We start from the raw sequence: 18461 nt of genomic DNA, 5'->3' as shown, positions 1-18461 counted from the left end.
ATAAGATGTTCACCATCGACAGATGTCCAACAGCAATTCTTCAACAATTTTATCGCCTCCCTTCCTAATGATACAACAACGCCTTATCTACTTTCAATCCTAGGCACTATTACTACTGTAAGCCGGCCATACTCTTATTAACCTTGCTTTTCAACGCTTATGTTTTCTGCATTCACACAGCTCTTCGCGGATTTCGACTTCTTAGGTTACAGTTACAATCGTGAGAACCTCTGGTTACTACCGTCTAATTTAAGTGCCTATTCGAAGCCAAACGTACAATTATGGGTGCAGACCTCGCGAAATGATTTCTTATGCTCGCTAAGTAACACGTCTTACGAGGTAGGTTTTGATGTCGAGAATGGCGACCAAGCAATCACCAGTCTTCAGACCATAAGGTTTGGACCTGTACTAATGGATTCTCACGCTAACGACTTCAATGACTTCAAAGTTTATCCATATACTAAACATGACTCCTACATTGCGTCGTCTGTAGCTCTATGCAACCTCTTAGTGGGTAACATTACTGTACTTGAAGAAGTTTCTAAAGCTAGTGGGGAACTTTTAGTTGATGACTCTTCCAACTTGATTTCAAGAAGTGGGCTCGACGCATGTGAGAATTTTACTAACAGTTTGGGGAGAGATGTACTAGTAAGAGGCATCACTATTGATTGTGACAAAATGAGAATGGACAATTCCTCTTGCAATAGTAACCGCCCTATTGTGTAGTCTAACTCTTCGATGTCCGAACGATATAGTCGACCAAATCAATGCCATTAGCAGAACTTTTGGCAAGCCTCAATTCATGTGTCGCAATCGAACTTGGATCGGGCAATTGAGGATCTTTATCAAAACATCACAATAAGCATGCTCAGCGCAAACTCAACTGACGTAAGTAGCTTTCATATAATTGAAGTTTCCCAAGTTTCAAATTCCTTGAGTGTTATCATCACAACTGTATCTTGTACATCAGTGCAGTGCAATAAGCAATATTACAACGCAAGAGTGCAGTTTTGTCCCAGTTTTAGGCGGCCATGTTAATAGGCACATTACAGGAAACTAAAACACGTCAATGTAACTAACATACAGAAGATCAACAAACGTTTACCAGTACGATTCGCGCAACCTTATATTATCCTACAACATCGCAACTTTTATAGTTTTCATAAGTATTATTATAGGCATATTATCATGTATCAGCAATGGCGTTGCCTATAGCACCCCTTTCTCAGCTCTAGTCGCCACGACGCGCAACCCGAACTCGATGCTCTGTCCAAGGGACATTGTATGGGCTCACTACCTCTTGACAAAGAAATGGCAAAGACGAGATTGAGTTTGGAGAGCTGGAAAAGGGTGCTGCGAAGGAATGACTGGGATGGGAGTGTTCAAGTTAAACATTTGGATTTGGGTTTGAGGAGGATGTAGTGAGATTGAGAAAGGGTCAGGGTTTATATTTGAACAAAAACATGCTTATATGGTGTACGAAGAGAGTTTGTGTAGGAAATGGGTATTCCATGTGACTGGATATGGAGGAGAATTTCGGATATACGGGATATACAGGACATATCAATGCTTTGGTTTATTCCAATTTGTCAACAGCTATAAAGTAACATAATTGTTCAGGATGAAAGTTTAAGTATACTCATATATTACAAAAGATCTGTCTAGGATGATACGTGTTCTAGATCCATAGCAATTCATTACCTATTTTGTCTCATCCGTTAAGCAATTCATAGTCTTGCGTCCATCATGTTCTATTCAAGTCAGTGTAACCCAGTCGACCATAGGTCATATCGGTTGAGGCAATTAGATCTGGCTGCCTCTCTGTTATACTTTCGCTACGAGATGTATCCCACATATCATCAACTCAATCACCCATTGCTCTTTCCTATTTCCTCATTTCACAAACCCACCCGACATACAAACTCTACCACACTCATTAAATGGCCAACTGACCCGCACACTCAGCCCCTTCAACACAATATATTATACTCCAAGCTCAAAATCGGTGAACCTTATAGAATTTTCTCTGATAGAAAAATATTAGCATGTAGTTGATTCGGAGTTCCCTTTATGAAAGTTTTATTGCATATCTGAATGTAAAAAGGTTCGAACAGACCTGGAAAGATCAGTAATCTCAAAACTCACTGCGAAGTATTCAAACCAACGATCCGGATAATTTGACTTTGTTCGGCTTGATTTTATTCAGACTCGCTAATTTGTTAGGGAGTATTAGTAAATTCAAAGACCCTTCTTTACGAAGTAATTAGGGAATACTTCAACCCAGGATCACTCATGCAACCCTCAGAACTAAGTTCACAACTTCCCATCTAAAAATAGACCCTTCTCCCGGTGAGCCCGCAGACCAAATCTCTCCGTCCCCAGTCCGCCTGGAAAACTTATCCATCAGCATGTCCGGATAACACACCCCAAACAAAACCCACACCTCCTTCCTTACCGCCATTTCACACATCCGTATCCGTGTCCCCTCATCCGTATCCGTCCGTGTCTCATCCCTGCCTCCATGCTCCATCGCATCCCCTCCCTCCAAACCCAAAAGTCACCAGGATAGGGCCCCGAGGGTCCATGATCCATCAGCAAGCACAGCTCCCACCTGCAATCCACACCTAGGAGCCTAGTACCTACACACAGACAGCAACTCCCATTCTTCACCTTGGATGCTTGGCATGCATCCTTACCCGCATAAGTTCGGGAAACTTCCCTTTTCTACGAAGGGAAAGGCTCACTTACCTAAGTTACCTGGGTGCGGTTTACGATTTACGGTTTGCTTTGTTTACCTAAGCAATCTTGCTCCACCGGAACTCTCGAAATAAATATCTTTAGACACCGAAAGCGACATCGGCAACTATTTTATTCTCTCTACTTCTTATTCGTCTACTGATATCCTCCCGGCTGTCTGCTCCCGTCTTGGCTCTGTCAGTGTCAGTCTTTTGCATAATGTCTATGCAGTATAGCAAGCGATCCTTTATTTCGATATGCTTTGGGTAGGTACTCATACACTGTATGTTAGGAGTATCAGATTGGTAACTTGGGTTTGCTGTACACAGTGTGATTATATGATAGTAAGGATCCTTTCAAATATCCATGCTTCATCGTCTAAATGCCTCGCCATTAAAATCTCGGTACGAAGAGGAAAATAATAGATTACCGGTAATAGATCGGCGTTCTGTACTCGAGTAAGCTATTGTATTGTATTGTATTGTAAGCAGACAGCGGGGTTGCAACCCCGCGTTTTTGTTTTTCCTTTTGCTGTTAGTTTGTTTGTCATTAGAGGTATGTATGTATGTATGATGATCTTCTATCTATCTGGGTTTGTGTGTATGTATGTATCTGTCTGTTTGTCTATGATCATCCAGCTACCTACCTATACCCCGATTTCAATTTCCTCCAACCAGAGAATTCGCGTATTGTACTCGGGTTTCAATGTAGATTTGTACATCTGTATATCCTCTCCTCTCCTCGCCTCGCCTACCAATATACTCAAGTCCCTAGCACTCCCAACATCCATCCATTCCATCCATTCCATACTCTAATTCTCATACTCTCTCATCCTCATCCTCATCCTCATCCTCATCCTCGTGTATATCAACATACCGGTACATATCCATCTATATTATCGTCACATATAATCCATCCATCCATCAACCTGCATCTCCATCCCATCCCATCTCCATCCATCCCCATCCCCTCACCCCCACCCTCGGCTCCAACATCCGGACCGAGACTAACATCTCCCATTGCTATTACCTACTGAGTACTCTTACACTCGCCATTCCCATCTACCAGCCAGTTAACCAGTCAATCAGTAGTCAGTAGTCAGTAATACACTACTCAGTACCTACATACCTAGTAACCAAACCACACACCTCAAACTCACATGCGAAGCTTGCAAATCGCAAATCAAATCTCTATATAGAAATCTATCTAAGTTATCTATCTCTCTGCCTTTCCATTCTTTAAAATTCATCAATTGCCCCAAGCCATAATCAATTCACATATCTACACACCTCCCTCCTCCATACTTATGGTATCAGTTCATCTGAATCCCATCATATCATATCATATCATATCATATCATCCAAGCTTCAACCATTTTCTTCAAGAAGTTGCTCGGTGTGGGGGATCCACTTTATTACAAACTATCAATTAACCCATCAAATTTATCTATGACTCCTTCAAGTGAATGATTCAAAAGATGAATTTTTCCCTCTCTCAGAGTATCCCAATTTTCAGATAGACTCTTTCGCATGAATCAAGCTTCTCTTTTCAAACCGCTTGCTGGATTTTAATATATAATATTATATCATACCATATCATACCATACCAAACCATACCATACCATACACATAAACCCTAATTGGTATCTCTATCCAAAATGGCGGACCCCAATCCCAATCCCAACCCCAACCCCAATCCCAAAAAACCAAGAGACATCTTCGAAGGAACCGAAACCTACTATTGCTACTTCCCAAACGGCCCAACCCACCCATTCAACCCCGACAAAGAGATTTCCAGCTCACCCCACCACCCCGATCACTCCGATCCCGACCTCACCACCGGCTCCGAGGAAAAAGATGTAGCATTTGAAGAAACTCTCGCGCGGAGAACTCGAACCAATGGAACCCAAGTGACGACCGCGAGTTGGAGAGCTCTAGGACCGCCGCCGGATGGAGGAATGAAAGCTTGGGTGCAAGGTGTGTGTTTTGTCATTCCTTTTCTTATTTTGCGGGGTAAGAGGTGTGGAATAGAGAGATGGGAGAGGGATGGAAGAATGAGTACTTGTGAGGAAAATTGTGGTTTGGAAAAGAGAAGTGAGAAGGAGAACTGTTGAAACAGCAAGGAAACGTAGGGACAGCATTGAGAGATCAGGCGCCGATGTATCTCGCGTCAAAGTAGTCTTCATCCGAAGTGTCAATGTGAAACCCTCGCAAGTGCAGGTACAAGTCCAAGAAAAACTGCGACTATAAATGCAGGAAGAAACAAAAACAAGACAAACGAGGAAACCCGCGTCAAGGCACGCCTAAATTGTGTATTAAATTGAAATGTAGAAGATTGGCAGGGAGAAGTCAGTGGTTTGATATTAAACCTTACCGAACCACCCACTGACTTCATTGGTTTCCGCAGTTATCCTCAGCCATCTCGTAATCATGAACACATGGTTAGTATTCCCCAAGCATTTCCAATATCCCGCATCTAACCTAACCTCACCACAGGGGTTTCATAAATTCCTTCGGCGTCTTTCAAACCTACTACGTCACCACCCTCAACCGCCCCGCCTCCGATGTCTCCTGGATCGGCTCCATGCAAATTTTCCTCCTCTTTTTCGTCGGTACCTTTACTGGACGTCTCACCGACGCTGGATATTTCCGCTCCGTATTCCTCATTGGCACCATAATCGGTCTCGTCGGAATCTTCATGACCTCCATCTCTACGACCTATTGGCAGGTATTCCTGGCGCAAGGAATCTGTATGGGTCTCGGCAATGGATGTTTATTTTGTCCTGCTCTTGCAACTCTCAGTACGTATTTTAGTACCAAGAAGAGTTTAGTGATCGGGATTGCGGCTGCGGGGAGTGCAACAGGTGGTGTGATTTTTCCAATTATGGTGCAACAGTTATTGCCCAAAATTGGATATGGGTGGACGATGAGATCGCTAGGTCTGATTCAATTAGTGTGCCTTGGAGTTTGTAATATCGGGATTAAGCAGAGAGTTCCCCCGAGGAAGAATGGTGCTTTGATAGATTATCCATCATTCAAAGACGCTCCATATGTGTTATTTGCAATTGGAATGTTTTTCGTAAGTTGTGGTAATCATGTGTTAATCGACGCAAATTATTGATAGTGAACAGAACTTTTGGGGCTTATATTTTGGTTTCTATTACCTTGGAGCGTACGCAAGATCAATCATCGGATTGCCCCTTGCAGAATCGATAAATATAATAATCATACTCAATGCCGTTGGAGTAGTAGGTCGTGTCCTACCAAATCACCTCGCAGATCGAGTATTCGGACCCCTAAATACTCTCATTCCCATGGCAACCATAGACAGCCTTCTTTGCTTCTGCTGGATTGCCGTATCATCAAGAGGTGGTCTATATGCATGGTCGGTTATGTATGGAATCTTTGCAGCAGGTATTCAGGGACTATTTCCAGCCACTCTGAGTAGTCTCACCACAGACCTGAGAAAAGCTGGCGTTAGAATGGGAATGGTATTTACCGTTGTAAGTTTTGCTGTATTGACAGGACCTCCTATCGGAGGAGTATTAATTCAAAACAAAAATGGGGGATACGAGTACGCGCAAATCTTTGCCGCTGCTGACTTGCTCATTGGGACTGCTTTCTTGATAATGGCAAGATTAGCTAAATCTAAGAAGTTATTTACTAAGATGTGAGAAGGGTTGAGGTCCATGCTAGACTGTTGTTATGATTGCGGCTATTAGTCTGTTTCATTGTACCATTAGATTAGATAAATACGAGTGCCGGGGCGTTTGTAATCGGATGTTTCCGGTAGTTTAATGATACCCGCGCTGCGCTCGTTGAACACGCAAGCTAAGATTAAACCTTCTGGGGTAAACGAGACATGACTACAAGCCCCATCAAACCCAGCAATAAGAGATGATTAGGTTTTTCATAACGTTGTGTAAGCAGTACCTTATTAGTATTCACCGATGGTGTAACCGATAGTGAAAGATAGATGCAGATGAAAAAGCTTTCAACCCTTTCTGACATCACCTGCGGCATACTAATCCAGATGCGTGAATATAGAAGCGATTAACATTTCCAGATCGGCTTCCTTACCGCATCTGCTCAAAAACGGTCAAGCGGAGGTTTCTTTTGTGGCTAATTGTGGGATACCCGCTATCCGTAGATGATTCGGTACAATTTGAGGGGCAGAGCCCCATAATATGACCGAAGCAGCACGTGAACTATGGCACTGTAGGGTGCAACCACAATGAATTCATGAAAGTTAAAAGGCTGAATGTTCAAGGTTGAACTCGAGAGAGTGGGCCCTGTGAAGGGTTATTGACACATCGACCGCAATAGGCACGCGCGCATAGCTACCATGCCTCGTTAGCCACGCACAAGCATGGTACTGATGGGTCCAGGGTTCATTCAATGTTTCCGCAAATTTGTCCCTAACCAGTAAGCTGTAACTCACTACTGAAGTCAAGGGTATTGCCCTTTGACAACCAAATCGACGACAGTTGGGGAAAGTGAAGGTGGAAGATAAACCTTAAGCAAATGAAGCAACCCGCTACCGAAATTCAGGAACGTGCTATTCCAAGATCTAGGCCAAGAAAACACAGTGGCACCAGATTAGAATGGCCAAAAGCTAAGTGGAAGACCTCAAATTGCGATAAAACAAAAAAGGATCTCGTTGCTTGAAAACTCAACGATGATGTTTAAAATCCCATGGGTAGCTTGAGCCTTGTCAACAACCATCAGTGTTTGCAGGCATTTCCCGGCAAGTTACATTCCTAATATCTTTAATAAATGTTCCACCGAGTCAAGGTTAATGGTAAGCTTCAACCCACGAAGGCCATAGCCATACTTAAAAAGTACCTAGTGAGTAAGGCTTAGCTTGCCTGTGTGCACTGGGAGGCTACGACAGTCGAAGTCTTGTATCGTCGTAGTCGTGGGTGTTTGCAATTTGTGCCCCAAACATCCCGTCTTTTAGGAGAATACCGGTAAGGCTAAATTGATACTAGTTAGTCCAATCCTAAGAAATAAGACAGGTTGGTTTGCTCTCGCTCGTGGTGTTACATCTCGAAAACAAATGAGATGGGACAGTGCAGTCTCTCCGCAGCCCTATCTGCCCTTTTTCGTTGCTTGAAAAGAGGAATTTTATGCATGTATTGCAAAGCTGTAAGACAACAATGATCTTGTTGGCTCTGTTGTTGTCCCAATGCTCTAATAAGCCTATAGACTTACGAGTACGTCCATGACCAACCGATGCTGCCGCATAATTCTTCACCCGACTTTTCCCTATGAATATCATGCTTTTCGTTCTATCTCGTATAAGCACGGTATTGGCGGTAGCTGAAAGTGTTGATTTGACGCATGCATGCATGCATACAGAGTCTTTGGAAAGAAAGATGACAGCGGGGCGGCGGGTGACGTTTGAAGTTGAGACTTGTCATTGGGAATGATTTACCAATAGATGACTACGGAGTAAGACTTAGACTAAGTGGACGGACGGTACGACCCATCATACGATCTTGCTACCCTTCGTTTTGCTTGTAACGTATACTCAATGTACCTTGAAAGATCGATGGTAGGACCCCCTCACGGAAAAGCTTATGCAGCTGTAGATGGTAATTTTTGTGATCGACTCCCTTGTGCAAAAATGGAATCCAATCAAATCTTGAGTATAAATCTCACCAAAAACTCTAACAGATGAAGCGTATGAGGAAGCAAAGTCCGTTTTCGTAATTACCTCGAGTTGCTTCGATGATCCTGCTTCATGTAGCGGTCAAGGGATCAAACGCAATCTCATAGAGATGATGATACTTTCGTACGGATGGCATGCTTTGATGGCCCGACTCCAGAAAGTAGTTGGAGTAAGGTGTTGAACCTTATGTAGTGATACTCCCCAGCCCAGCGTCTTCAGCTTGTTACAGATCTCATTAGTGAAAAATTCTGTCAAAATGAGCATGGAGCATTTGAGAGCTGTCAACGGGAGAGCATCATGCTAGGTGTAGTCATTGGTGGATGAAATCGCAAGAGCAATGGGTCCATAGCAAGATGGGTAAGATGGGGAAACACTCAGCATTCGGATCCAAATGAAGTTGTTGATGAAGTTTCGGTATGTGCGGCATGCGGCGTGCGGCGTGCGCGCACTGCATCACTTGTGACGAGATAACATGACTCGCAGCTAACAAACTTTAATGTGATGTGAAGAATTAAGATTGAGGAATAGAGTCTGAAAGAAGCTTAGGAGATTTGTGTATCTCGTGTATTTGCATCAGTTGCGTGATTTGCTCAATCGGCCTCACCGTAAAGATTACACATTCCCTGGCGAGCCCGGGTAGGTGCATGTAGAGGAAAACTCTAAATTGTATCTGATGCTGCATGCAAAGTTCTACACTGCAACCTTTCGGACTTGACCTAACAGGCCCACGATATCACTGCTGCCGCCGATGATGATGACGATGACGACGATGAAGCAGTGTGATGAAAGAAGCCAGAAAGAAGCCTTTTATCGAGATATTTCTTTCGAGACGTAAATGCTTGGGTTGGGGAAAGACTGTAGGCAGCAGAAGGAGGTAGAAATTTGATCGAATATTTCTCTCTGTCCCTCTCTCTCGGTACTATTTACCAAATGTGACATTGTGACTTTAAAGCACGTGGCAGGGTCCAAAGCAACTGGCGTCCCTCTTCTTCTTCTCCTTCTCCTTCTCTTCTTCTCACTCCCATGCACGATATTTGGGCTCGGGAAGCAGACCTTTGGAATCTGCAGTCTGTACCTAATATCTGGTCAAGGTTCCCGCATTCTATTCTGTATTGGAGAAAGAATGCATGGGCTTATCATATAATATCAGGATTTAGAAACCAAATCAATCTAACGGTTTTCTAGAAGCCGCCATCCCCGCCTAAAATGTTCGAAATGGCGGTGCATCAATGCATAAGTTAGGTCCCCAGAGATCATTTACTGGAAGAGGATTGGCTTTGAGATAGGTGTTTGAAGAATTCTCCATGATGCATCTAAGAGACTTTTAGTGTGTATGAGAAAGAGATGAGTTACCAGGAGAAAGATAGACAATGAATGACATGTAGAATTCATTAGATAATCCCCACCATGCAGGTGTGTAGTTGTACTTTGACTGTCCAATGCTCATGTGAAAAGTATCTTTTAGTCTGTCGATCTGAATGGATCTGGATGGATTCTGTTAATGATACTACTTGTAGATACTCTCGAGAATCCAGAAAGATACTGTAGTCGTAGATATCACGGCCACATGGAAATGTCTCAGAACCAAGGTCCAACTGCTTTGAGCTACTGAATGTCCACCGGCGCTCTACAATTTACAGAGGTCGGCCAACAGGTAGGTGAATCTCCAGCTGACGAGAGGGAACCCGTTCTTGATACGTTGGTCCACAGTTCTCTATATCCAGAGTCCATCGTTTTCTATATCCGTAGTGCCCATCATCCAAAGTCAAACTATACTGAAAATGTAATCACTCAAGCACATGTACCTGGCAGGCTGGATCTGGAGTCTGGATTCTGGATACCTGCCCCAAATTAAGTTCATCTGGCCAAACTCATTTTGGTTCTCCTGTCACAGAGATCCAATCCAATCTCTATCTACTCCGTACTTTCAAGTTTCATCACACATGGATTACAGCCTCACCAAGGAATCCAACATCCAATATCCAACATCCAATTTCCAATATCCAATATCCAATATCGTAGTAATATCCCACATCTCAGAAAGTATAATAGAGTTCCATCAGAAACCACAGATCATCAATGGTACCCAACTGCCCTTGCATCACAACACCGTCAGGGATTCCTGTGATTCTTCTTATTTCTCACAATAATCGACTGCCATCAACATCCACAAATACCTAGGTGATCATTCCCACTTGAGCCACTGTCCTCCTTAAGAACCATTCACGAATCACTACCCCCTCCAAAACCTCCCATCCATGAGTCTATATACGACAAATCCCAACTTTTCCCAATTGATCATCCCAAGGATTTCCACCTTTCATTAAGCAAATGCTCTTTTTACTTTCTGTCCCTCCCCAAAAACGTCAAGCTCTGCCTCTCACGCAAATTTACCAGGGTTTACATCGATAGCAACCCTGTAGACGTGTGAATATTTGTCTCTTATCCCCCCAATATTCAACCTTCAAAAAGCGGTTGCATTGTAGGAAGTTGAAGAAGCAGAAAACGCAGAAGAAAAAGTTGGTTGAAACTTATACATACATATCCTCGAGTACAACTCTGCACCCAACTCTACCACCGGCTTCCTCTTCAATTGATTCCTGCATCTGAGAGCGAAGAGCGTGAAGACTTTTATATTCCCATCTAAAAAGAATTCTTTGCGAAAGGGGTTGGTCCTATTAATCCTTTACTTATTTGTTCATTTGTTTGTCTGTTGGGTTGTTTGTTAAATCATTCATCCATTCATTCACTTCTCGATTCTCTCCAGTACCCGTGTTATATATGTATAACTTGCTGGTGTTGAATTCCCTACTATATACCACTTCCCACGTCTAAACTTCGATCCGAAAACTCAACCAACTCCATACCTACCGACTACAAGTTCCGATATAAAAAATTCGTATCAGAACACCCAAGGGAAAAAAAAATCCACTCCCCTCCCACTTCTTCCCCCAATTCTACCGGATTTGCACCGGTATACAACCCTCGCCGACCAAAAAATAAAATACCTTCAGGGATTTCTATTGGCAAGATGTCCAGCTACCCAGTTCCGAATGGTCACAATAACAATAACAATGGCTACAATTCCTTGCCATTGCACGGCCCAACTTCAATCCCATCGCCAAATGATTCTATGATTGCCCACAATCAACAGCTTCAACATCAGCATCAACAACAGCTCGGCATACCTGTCTCACCCTCGTTCCAATATGATCCTCAGATGGGAGCTCCACAGGGTCAGCAATCTCCCCAAATGCCCCCACCAATGCAACAGTACAATGATGGAATGACGAATGGCCACGATGGTTTACCAATCCAAACCGGAACACCATCATCTATGAATGGAACCGGAGAAGCACCAAAAGGAAATAGATTACGGAAAGCATGCGATTCATGCAGTATCAGAAAAGTCAAGGTGAGTCTACAAATACTCACATACCTCCATACTTTATGTTTACACATTGCGGGGTAAATACTAAACATTTCTTTTTCTTAATAGTGCGATGAATCTGGTCCTCCATGTCGAGCATGCGCTGCACTAGACATTCCATGTACATTCGACAGACCAAGTCGTCGCAGAGGTCCACCAAACCGACATGCGGAAGCAGTAAAAAAGAGAAGACTCGAGATTGAAAACTCGGGTGGCGCACCTTATTCCTCTCCGACATCACCAAATAATGTTGCTGCGACGTTGGCATCGTTCTCTTCACATGCAGTTCTATCTGCCGAATCGATATTGCCACTAGCTACTCTTGAGCTCTTCGTCGATGATTTCTTCACATACATACATCCGCTCGCCCCGTTTCCACATGAACCTTCATTCCGAGTGGCACTCAAAAATCGAGAAGATCTAACGAATTCATCATTTCTTGCATTGCTGGCATCTATGATTGGAATTTTAGTAGCATCATTTCCCAGAAAGCCTAGGCTCCATCTCAAAGCTCAACATCGAGAACACCTGTTCCCACATTCGCTCAATCTGGTCGAAAGATGTCATAAAGTGGCAGTTGAAGCTAGGGGTGCCGGATACCTCGATAAGGACCTCTCAGTCTATGATGCAGCTACAAGCTATTTTTTGGGATTGTCAGGCGCATATACATTCAATTGGAGACAATGTAGATTGTATTTTGGAGAAACATTAAACATTTTGAGAATGTTGGGAGCACATAGAACCAAGAATACTGGTGGGATGACTACTTTATGCCATCTTCCTGCGACGTTTGGCGCTGAAAGCCCTCAATATGTTGATCAGCCTGAACCTGTGGATTATATTCGTCAAGAGATCGGCAGAAGATTATTCTGGGTTATGTTTGTTGGTATTCGGTACGCAATTCTCCTCCCCCCCTTAAAAATATCCTACTGATGAACAAGATCAATGCAACAAATAGGTGCAACTTTTGGTGAACTTCTAATCCCGCCACCAACTCCAAACGAACCTTATCCGCCACTACCCGTGGAAGTTGACGATGAATACATTTTTGTAGATCACATCCAATCGCAGCCTGAAGGTATCTTATCGGGCATTGTTGGATTTAACATGGGTGTCAAGACCTACATGACATGTACACCTCTTTCAACGATGGAAGTTGCATATGGAATTGATCAAGTCTTCGACTATCAACGTCAACGAAGGGTGCTCTCACAATGTCTTAACGCTGCCAAACACGTTCTGGACCAATTACCAAATGAGCTGATGCTTCTCCCAAATTCCGAATCAGGAGAGTTTGGTCAACGAAACGAAGACTACTATCCACCTTTGGAAGGGTTCCCGGGTGCCCGTGCAGGTGGAATCGAAGGACAATCTTGGAATGGAGTCACCGGAGATGAGAAGAGAAGGAGACAGTATGAGATTATGAAATCGAATATTTACGCAAGCCAGCTTGCCACCAGGTCATATCTCGTTGAGAAGTATTGGAACCTTCAAGATGCCTACGAACAGCTCAAAGCTAAAGCAGGCAGCTCGGGGGATCTCAAATTAGGATCTCCAGGTCTGATTGCAAGTGGTTTGGATGAAATGCTGCCACGATCAGCAACAGAAGATTCGGTCGAATCTATCGTGATGAATGAAAGGGAAAGCATTGTGAAGGATTTACTGAAGGCGCTGAGTTGTCTTCAACAAGTGAACATGGAGCCTAATGGTGGCAGCTTTGTTCGTCAATCCTTCCATTTCGATTCCTTCAGTAATTTCTGTTTTCGGGCTTACTGACATTTTTTGCTATAGGTTAATAAAATCCGCCAAATAGCGTCAACTTTAGTCGATACCCCGCAAAATCGCAAAGGACCTTTCGCATTACAAACCGAAGAGTACCTGGCTAAATTCCTGGATATCTTGATGAAACTTGAGAGAGCTAGTCCGGCCGGTGCTAGGAGTGAGAGTGCTGATGGTGTGGTTGATGAGGAAGAAGAATTAAGTAGTTGGGCCGATCTCAGAGAATATCAGACGAGATTTGCTCAATCTGGAGGATTCTTGAACGAATTGTAAGATCATAATTAAGGTTTGGAGCTGGGTGGCGAGAGTTGGAGGGAGAGAAATGTTTAATGCATTTGCAATGGAATGGCAAGGAAAATTTGGGCAAATGGGGTTTGGGCGCAGATCTTCTTATTGTAAAATGGACGGGCGGATGGATGGATCGTGTGGGATGGGCAGATGACCGGTTTGGTGGCATGGGATATGTATGTATGATGGTGAACGAGATTGAGATTCAAGTGAAGCAGATGGAGTGGTTGGATCCACAATGTTCATATGGGAATCCGATCAATGGCAAGATGGCAAACAAACAAAAAAGATTTGCACAAATGGTTTTTGGGGGACTGGATGGGGAATGGATGGATGGGCTTCGTAGCTGGATCGGCTACAATGTTTACTTTGGTATTTTGTGGTACTCTGTACTAGACCATCGGCACATTTTTGCAAACGCGCATTACGCATGGGGTATTTACCAGAGCAATCTATAATTCGCACATGCAGTATAACAGTTTATGTACAATAAGAAACAAGAAATAAATAATACCACATCAGCATATCCAATACAATGATATGTGAAGTTTCAGTATCTTTGAATTACCAGCAAGAATATATACACAGAGAAATCTATTCCTCTTTCATTCACACATCACAAATGAAAATTTAACGTAACAGGAAGCAAAGAATTTGGAGTACAATATATATTTCTACATGACTTTCAGCTAAAAAAGATCCCCTTCCCTGGGGTTGGTAGGTAGCTAGCCATTCTCCTGGTATATCCGTGTTTCCCAACGCCTTCTATATACATCTCAAGCAAATCCAAAACGCCGTACATGTAGAATATGTCTAACCCATATAAAACTTCAATGTCATCGTGTCAACTTCGTTGCTCGCAATCGTGCTTGTTGTCAAGCTCGCGACCTCAAGCCTCACTTACAACTTACTCCCTTCCTTGACACAGCATACATTTCCGCTAGATCCAATCACCGCCTCGCCAGACTCCTGCTTGTGTTGTGCCGCACTATCCTTCGCCAATACACTCTTATTGAAGCTTTGCTCCGAGGGTGGCACATCCAACGCGGGGTTCTTAGTGAAGAAGTTGACGGGTTTCAATCCCACCTTGATGATCTCCACGGGCATGACGGGGAAATCTTCAATGCGCGGTACGTGGTTGATACCAAATTGGACCCAGACGACGATATCGTCATCTTGCACATTATCCTGACGATCAGCGAAGGAACGCACACCGGTTCCACCGCGCGATTGGTTGGTATATTTTCCTCCGGCGTAGAGCTCGCCGTCCCGGTGGGATGTGACGTAGATGTTGTGATCTGCGAATTCGGCGCGTTTGTGGTGGAAAGATTCCTTGTCCGCGAGCATCTTTTGGAAGGGAGGAACGTGGATTTTGTAGGCGACGGGTTTTCCGTTGATGGGGTTCTTGACGGAGGAATTTTGGATCTTGAAGGTGCGGTTGACGTCGTAGTTGAGATCGTAACCGCCGGAGACGGTGATGGGCTTGGTTTCAACGGTGTAACCGACGCCGTGGGGGTTGAAGTCGCTGCGGGGCATGGGGTGTGCTTCGTCGTAGACAACGGTGTTGAGATGACCATCGATCATAGGGTCAACGCGGAGAGAAAAGATGTGTTGATGGTGGGCGGCAAGGACACCGGGATGTACGACTGTGCCCCATGGGACGGTGAGACCTTCATCGATAGGCTGGGTGGATAGAATACCGGTGGCGCGGACCTCGTACATGAGTTCTCCGGCTTGGTTAAATTGGAAGGCGAGAATGTACTCGTAGTTTGCGACGGTGAGAATGGATTGGAGGACGAGCTCTCTGTTGCGGACGACGGCTGCACGGCCGGTCCTGTAGTTGGTGTGCTTCCATCCGATACCGTTGTCTTGTTCGTGAATACAGACTACGTTTGGCATTTCAAGTACTCCTCCTTTGTCATCATTGAGAACTGCGGAGAGGTAGTGGATGGAACCGAGACAGTCACATCCGAGTTGAAGGTTGTTTGCAGTGAGACCTGCACCTACATCACCGAGATCGAAAGCTGCCTTTCTATGGAATGGGTTGCGAGGATCGGCATATGGAATGTTCATATCCGAAAGAGACAATCTGTAGAAGAGAGGGCGCGCATCATAGTGAACATCGTAGAGAACCATGCCTTCTCTTAAGTTGAAACCAACCTTGAAGCTCCACTTTTGCCACTCGATAGCATGTCCCTGTTCACTGAAGTTGGTAACTTCGAATGAAGCACCTTCTGGCTGAATGACGTTCAATGGCTTGAGATCTTTTCGGAGATCTTGTGCTTCTGGGATATATTCGTTTGGAGGTTGAACTTTGTGTGGCGAGAGTTCCTTAATTGTGTTGTCGGCTCCAGTTGGCATGATATCGATACGTGTAACTTTCATGGTATCGGCACTGACGACTGGGGAAATGGTAAGAGGCATAGCATAATGGTTACCATCGACCTCATTAGGATTCTTTGGGTCTCGAATGTAAAGGAAACATTGAAAGTAGCGTTTCTCGTCAGTGAAAAGTCCCTCGTTGACTCCATCGGAACCTGCGGATTGTCAGTACAACTCTCATTCGAAGTGACTGAGGTAAGCCTACCATAAATCCATGGGTCGCAGACAACTACAGTGCCTTCTGGCAGTTGAAGCTTTGCAATGGCGGCTTTTACTCCCTCATCCTCCAAGGCAATTAACTCGACTGCTACCAGTTCTTCTGAGTCGGCACCACTGTGAACATTGGGACCAAGTCTGGCATTGCTCTCTACCTGTCCAGCAGACAAGTTGACGATAGCTTCGTGTAATTTATCCTGTAGAAGGCATGTCAGTATCGGTTCCGAGCGATTTAAACCAATTGCCACTCCAATCAACAGAAATGAAGTGAACTCAAGTAGCTAGACTTACAGTGTTCTTAATATAGTAAACCACAAAACTTCTTCTATCGATCTTTGGAAGAGCAGATCCGGAATGCTCAGCAGCGAGAAATGGGACCAATTCAGCCTTTTTTGGTTCCTCGAGGGTGATACTCTTGAATTGAAGTGTAACCTCAGCAGGCCATGCACTCTTAATAATCTGCGAACTCTGCAAGATCTCTGCAGCAGTCAATGGACCGAGAGGATGTTCCAAGGTAGTTTTCTTGACTCCCACAAAAGGGAGGGAAGTTGAAACTTCGGCTGTAGACATTGTATGCGTTGTCGAAGCGAATATCCAAAAGCTGCTCAGAAAAAGTACAATGTAAAGGTGCAAGATGGAAAGAAGGAAGCAAACGAGGGGTCCCTCAATATATGTACGGTTTCCAGCTACCGGAGTAATGAGCCAAAGATCTCCGTATTTCAATTATGAATGAATATTGTACGATGACTTTCCATTGCAATCTATTGGACCCCTCTTTGGAATCATAGCATTCGCATAATCTTATCGTGGTCCTGTTAGATGCTGCATATATTTTTCATGTTATGTGTCTGTAGTAACCCCACTTCACTTCATCCACCTATCTTTTATCGTTCGCATGGACATTCCCAATGAAGCAACGCGGGGTTGGAATAGTGATGATAGACGACTAATAGATTCATGATTCAAGAGTCTGCTGCGAATGAAGATAGGTTGATTAGCGAATGTTTACTTGATGTTTGCTAGTCATATGTGTTATCGTTGTCTGTGAAACAGATAGGATTTGGAATCTTAAACTTTAGATGCATTTCGATGTGTCGACGGTGATGTGGATTGTGTGTATCGAGTTCATGATATCGGAAATGCTGAGGATCGATATTTTGTGGAATTTCTGACTCCGTGTTTCGCATGGACTTTCCTAAAGGGGGCCTTGGGGTATCCCGGTTATCTTATTCTTATCTACGCTTACTTCGTACATACCCGGACAGTGATAGCCGATTGTTTTCGTAATGTTTCTTAACCATTGCCGCATGTCATCCATGGATCGCAGACGAAGTACACGCGAAGGCAAAGATCAAAAGGGCAAAGTGGCAAAAGTCATCTTCTCTTTATTTATTCTTAACTGGAATTCGCCATCTTGTACATTACCCTACATCTTGTCTTCAAGACCTACACGAACAGCGGTTGCCGACATCATGGATTACGGTGCAAGTGTGAAGCGATCCTACTGTGCTACTCTTGTCTATTCTAGGAGTTGGAGGGACTGACTGATTCCATGACCAAACAATGTTAATATGACCGACCCTCTGACAGGATCGAGTCTGGTGAGTGTCTCGCATCCATGCGTGCCACTGCATCTTTCAAGTTTATAGCGCATTGTCCTCGTAAAGATGTTTGTCCATCAAAAGTTTGATTGGATCTATGATTATTAAATCACGGATCACTCATTGTCATTCACAAAATAACAGGCGGATCATGAACAGAAAAAGAACCTATAGTACTTGAGTAGTACAGACATATTTGTTTGCACACGAATCGTCGGATTTCCGTGGTAGATGAAGCGAGTTCAGATCACATCTTGAAATTCGTGCATATATCTCTATGCCCGAGAAATATGACCCCCATGATTAATGTTTTGTTTCTTGTTTTTCAAAAAAACAGATCAATACAGACCATTTAT

General features: G+C 43.8%; 4 protein-coding genes across 4 annotated transcripts; 3 read left to right on the top strand and 1 right to left on the bottom strand.

Annotated features, from left to right (window-relative positions):
• Positions 1-864: 864 nt before the first annotated feature.
• Positions 865-1330, top strand: EAF01_008579 (uncharacterized protein; the record flags this gene model as incomplete). The annotated part of the gene is made up of 2 exons (XM_038916835.1): positions 865-888; positions 1109-1330. The coding sequence occupies 2 exons, from the start codon at positions 865-867 to the stop codon at positions 1328-1330; spliced, it is 246 nt and encodes an 81-aa protein (XP_038768197.1).
• A 3063-nt stretch (positions 1331-4393) lies between these two features.
• Positions 4394-6409, top strand: EAF01_008578 (uncharacterized protein; the record flags this gene model as incomplete). The annotated part of the gene is made up of 4 exons (XM_038916834.1): positions 4394-4712; positions 5143-5176; positions 5232-5814; positions 5867-6409. 4 exons carry the CDS (start codon positions 4394-4396, stop codon positions 6407-6409), a joined length of 1479 nt encoding a protein of 492 aa, XP_038768196.1.
• A 5031-nt stretch (positions 6410-11440) lies between these two features.
• On the top strand, positions 11441-13891 carry EAF01_008577 (uncharacterized protein; the record flags this gene model as incomplete). The annotated part of the gene is made up of 4 exons (XM_038916833.1): positions 11441-11824; positions 11909-12732; positions 12781-13558; positions 13631-13891. The coding sequence occupies 4 exons, from the start codon at positions 11441-11443 to the stop codon at positions 13889-13891; spliced, it is 2247 nt and encodes a 748-aa protein (XP_038768195.1).
• A 668-nt stretch (positions 13892-14559) lies between these two features.
• On the bottom strand, positions 14560-17074 carry EAF01_008576 (uncharacterized protein; the record flags this gene model as incomplete). The annotated part of the gene is made up of 3 exons (XM_038916832.1): positions 14560-16443; positions 16494-16701; positions 16796-17074. 3 exons carry the CDS (start codon positions 17072-17074, stop codon positions 14807-14809), a joined length of 2124 nt encoding a protein of 707 aa, XP_038768194.1. The 3' UTR covers positions 14560-14806.
• Between the last annotated feature and the right edge of the window lie 1387 nt (positions 17075-18461).

Source organism: Botrytis porri (assembly GCF_014898465.1).
Source record: "Botrytis porri strain MUCL 3234 chromosome Unknown BPOR_011, whole genome shotgun sequence".
Lineage (NCBI taxonomy): Eukaryota > Fungi > Ascomycota > Leotiomycetes > Helotiales > Sclerotiniaceae > Botrytis > Botrytis porri.
The sequence above is the reverse complement of the archived record's forward strand: the minus strand, read 5'-3'. Positions and strand labels throughout refer to the sequence as shown.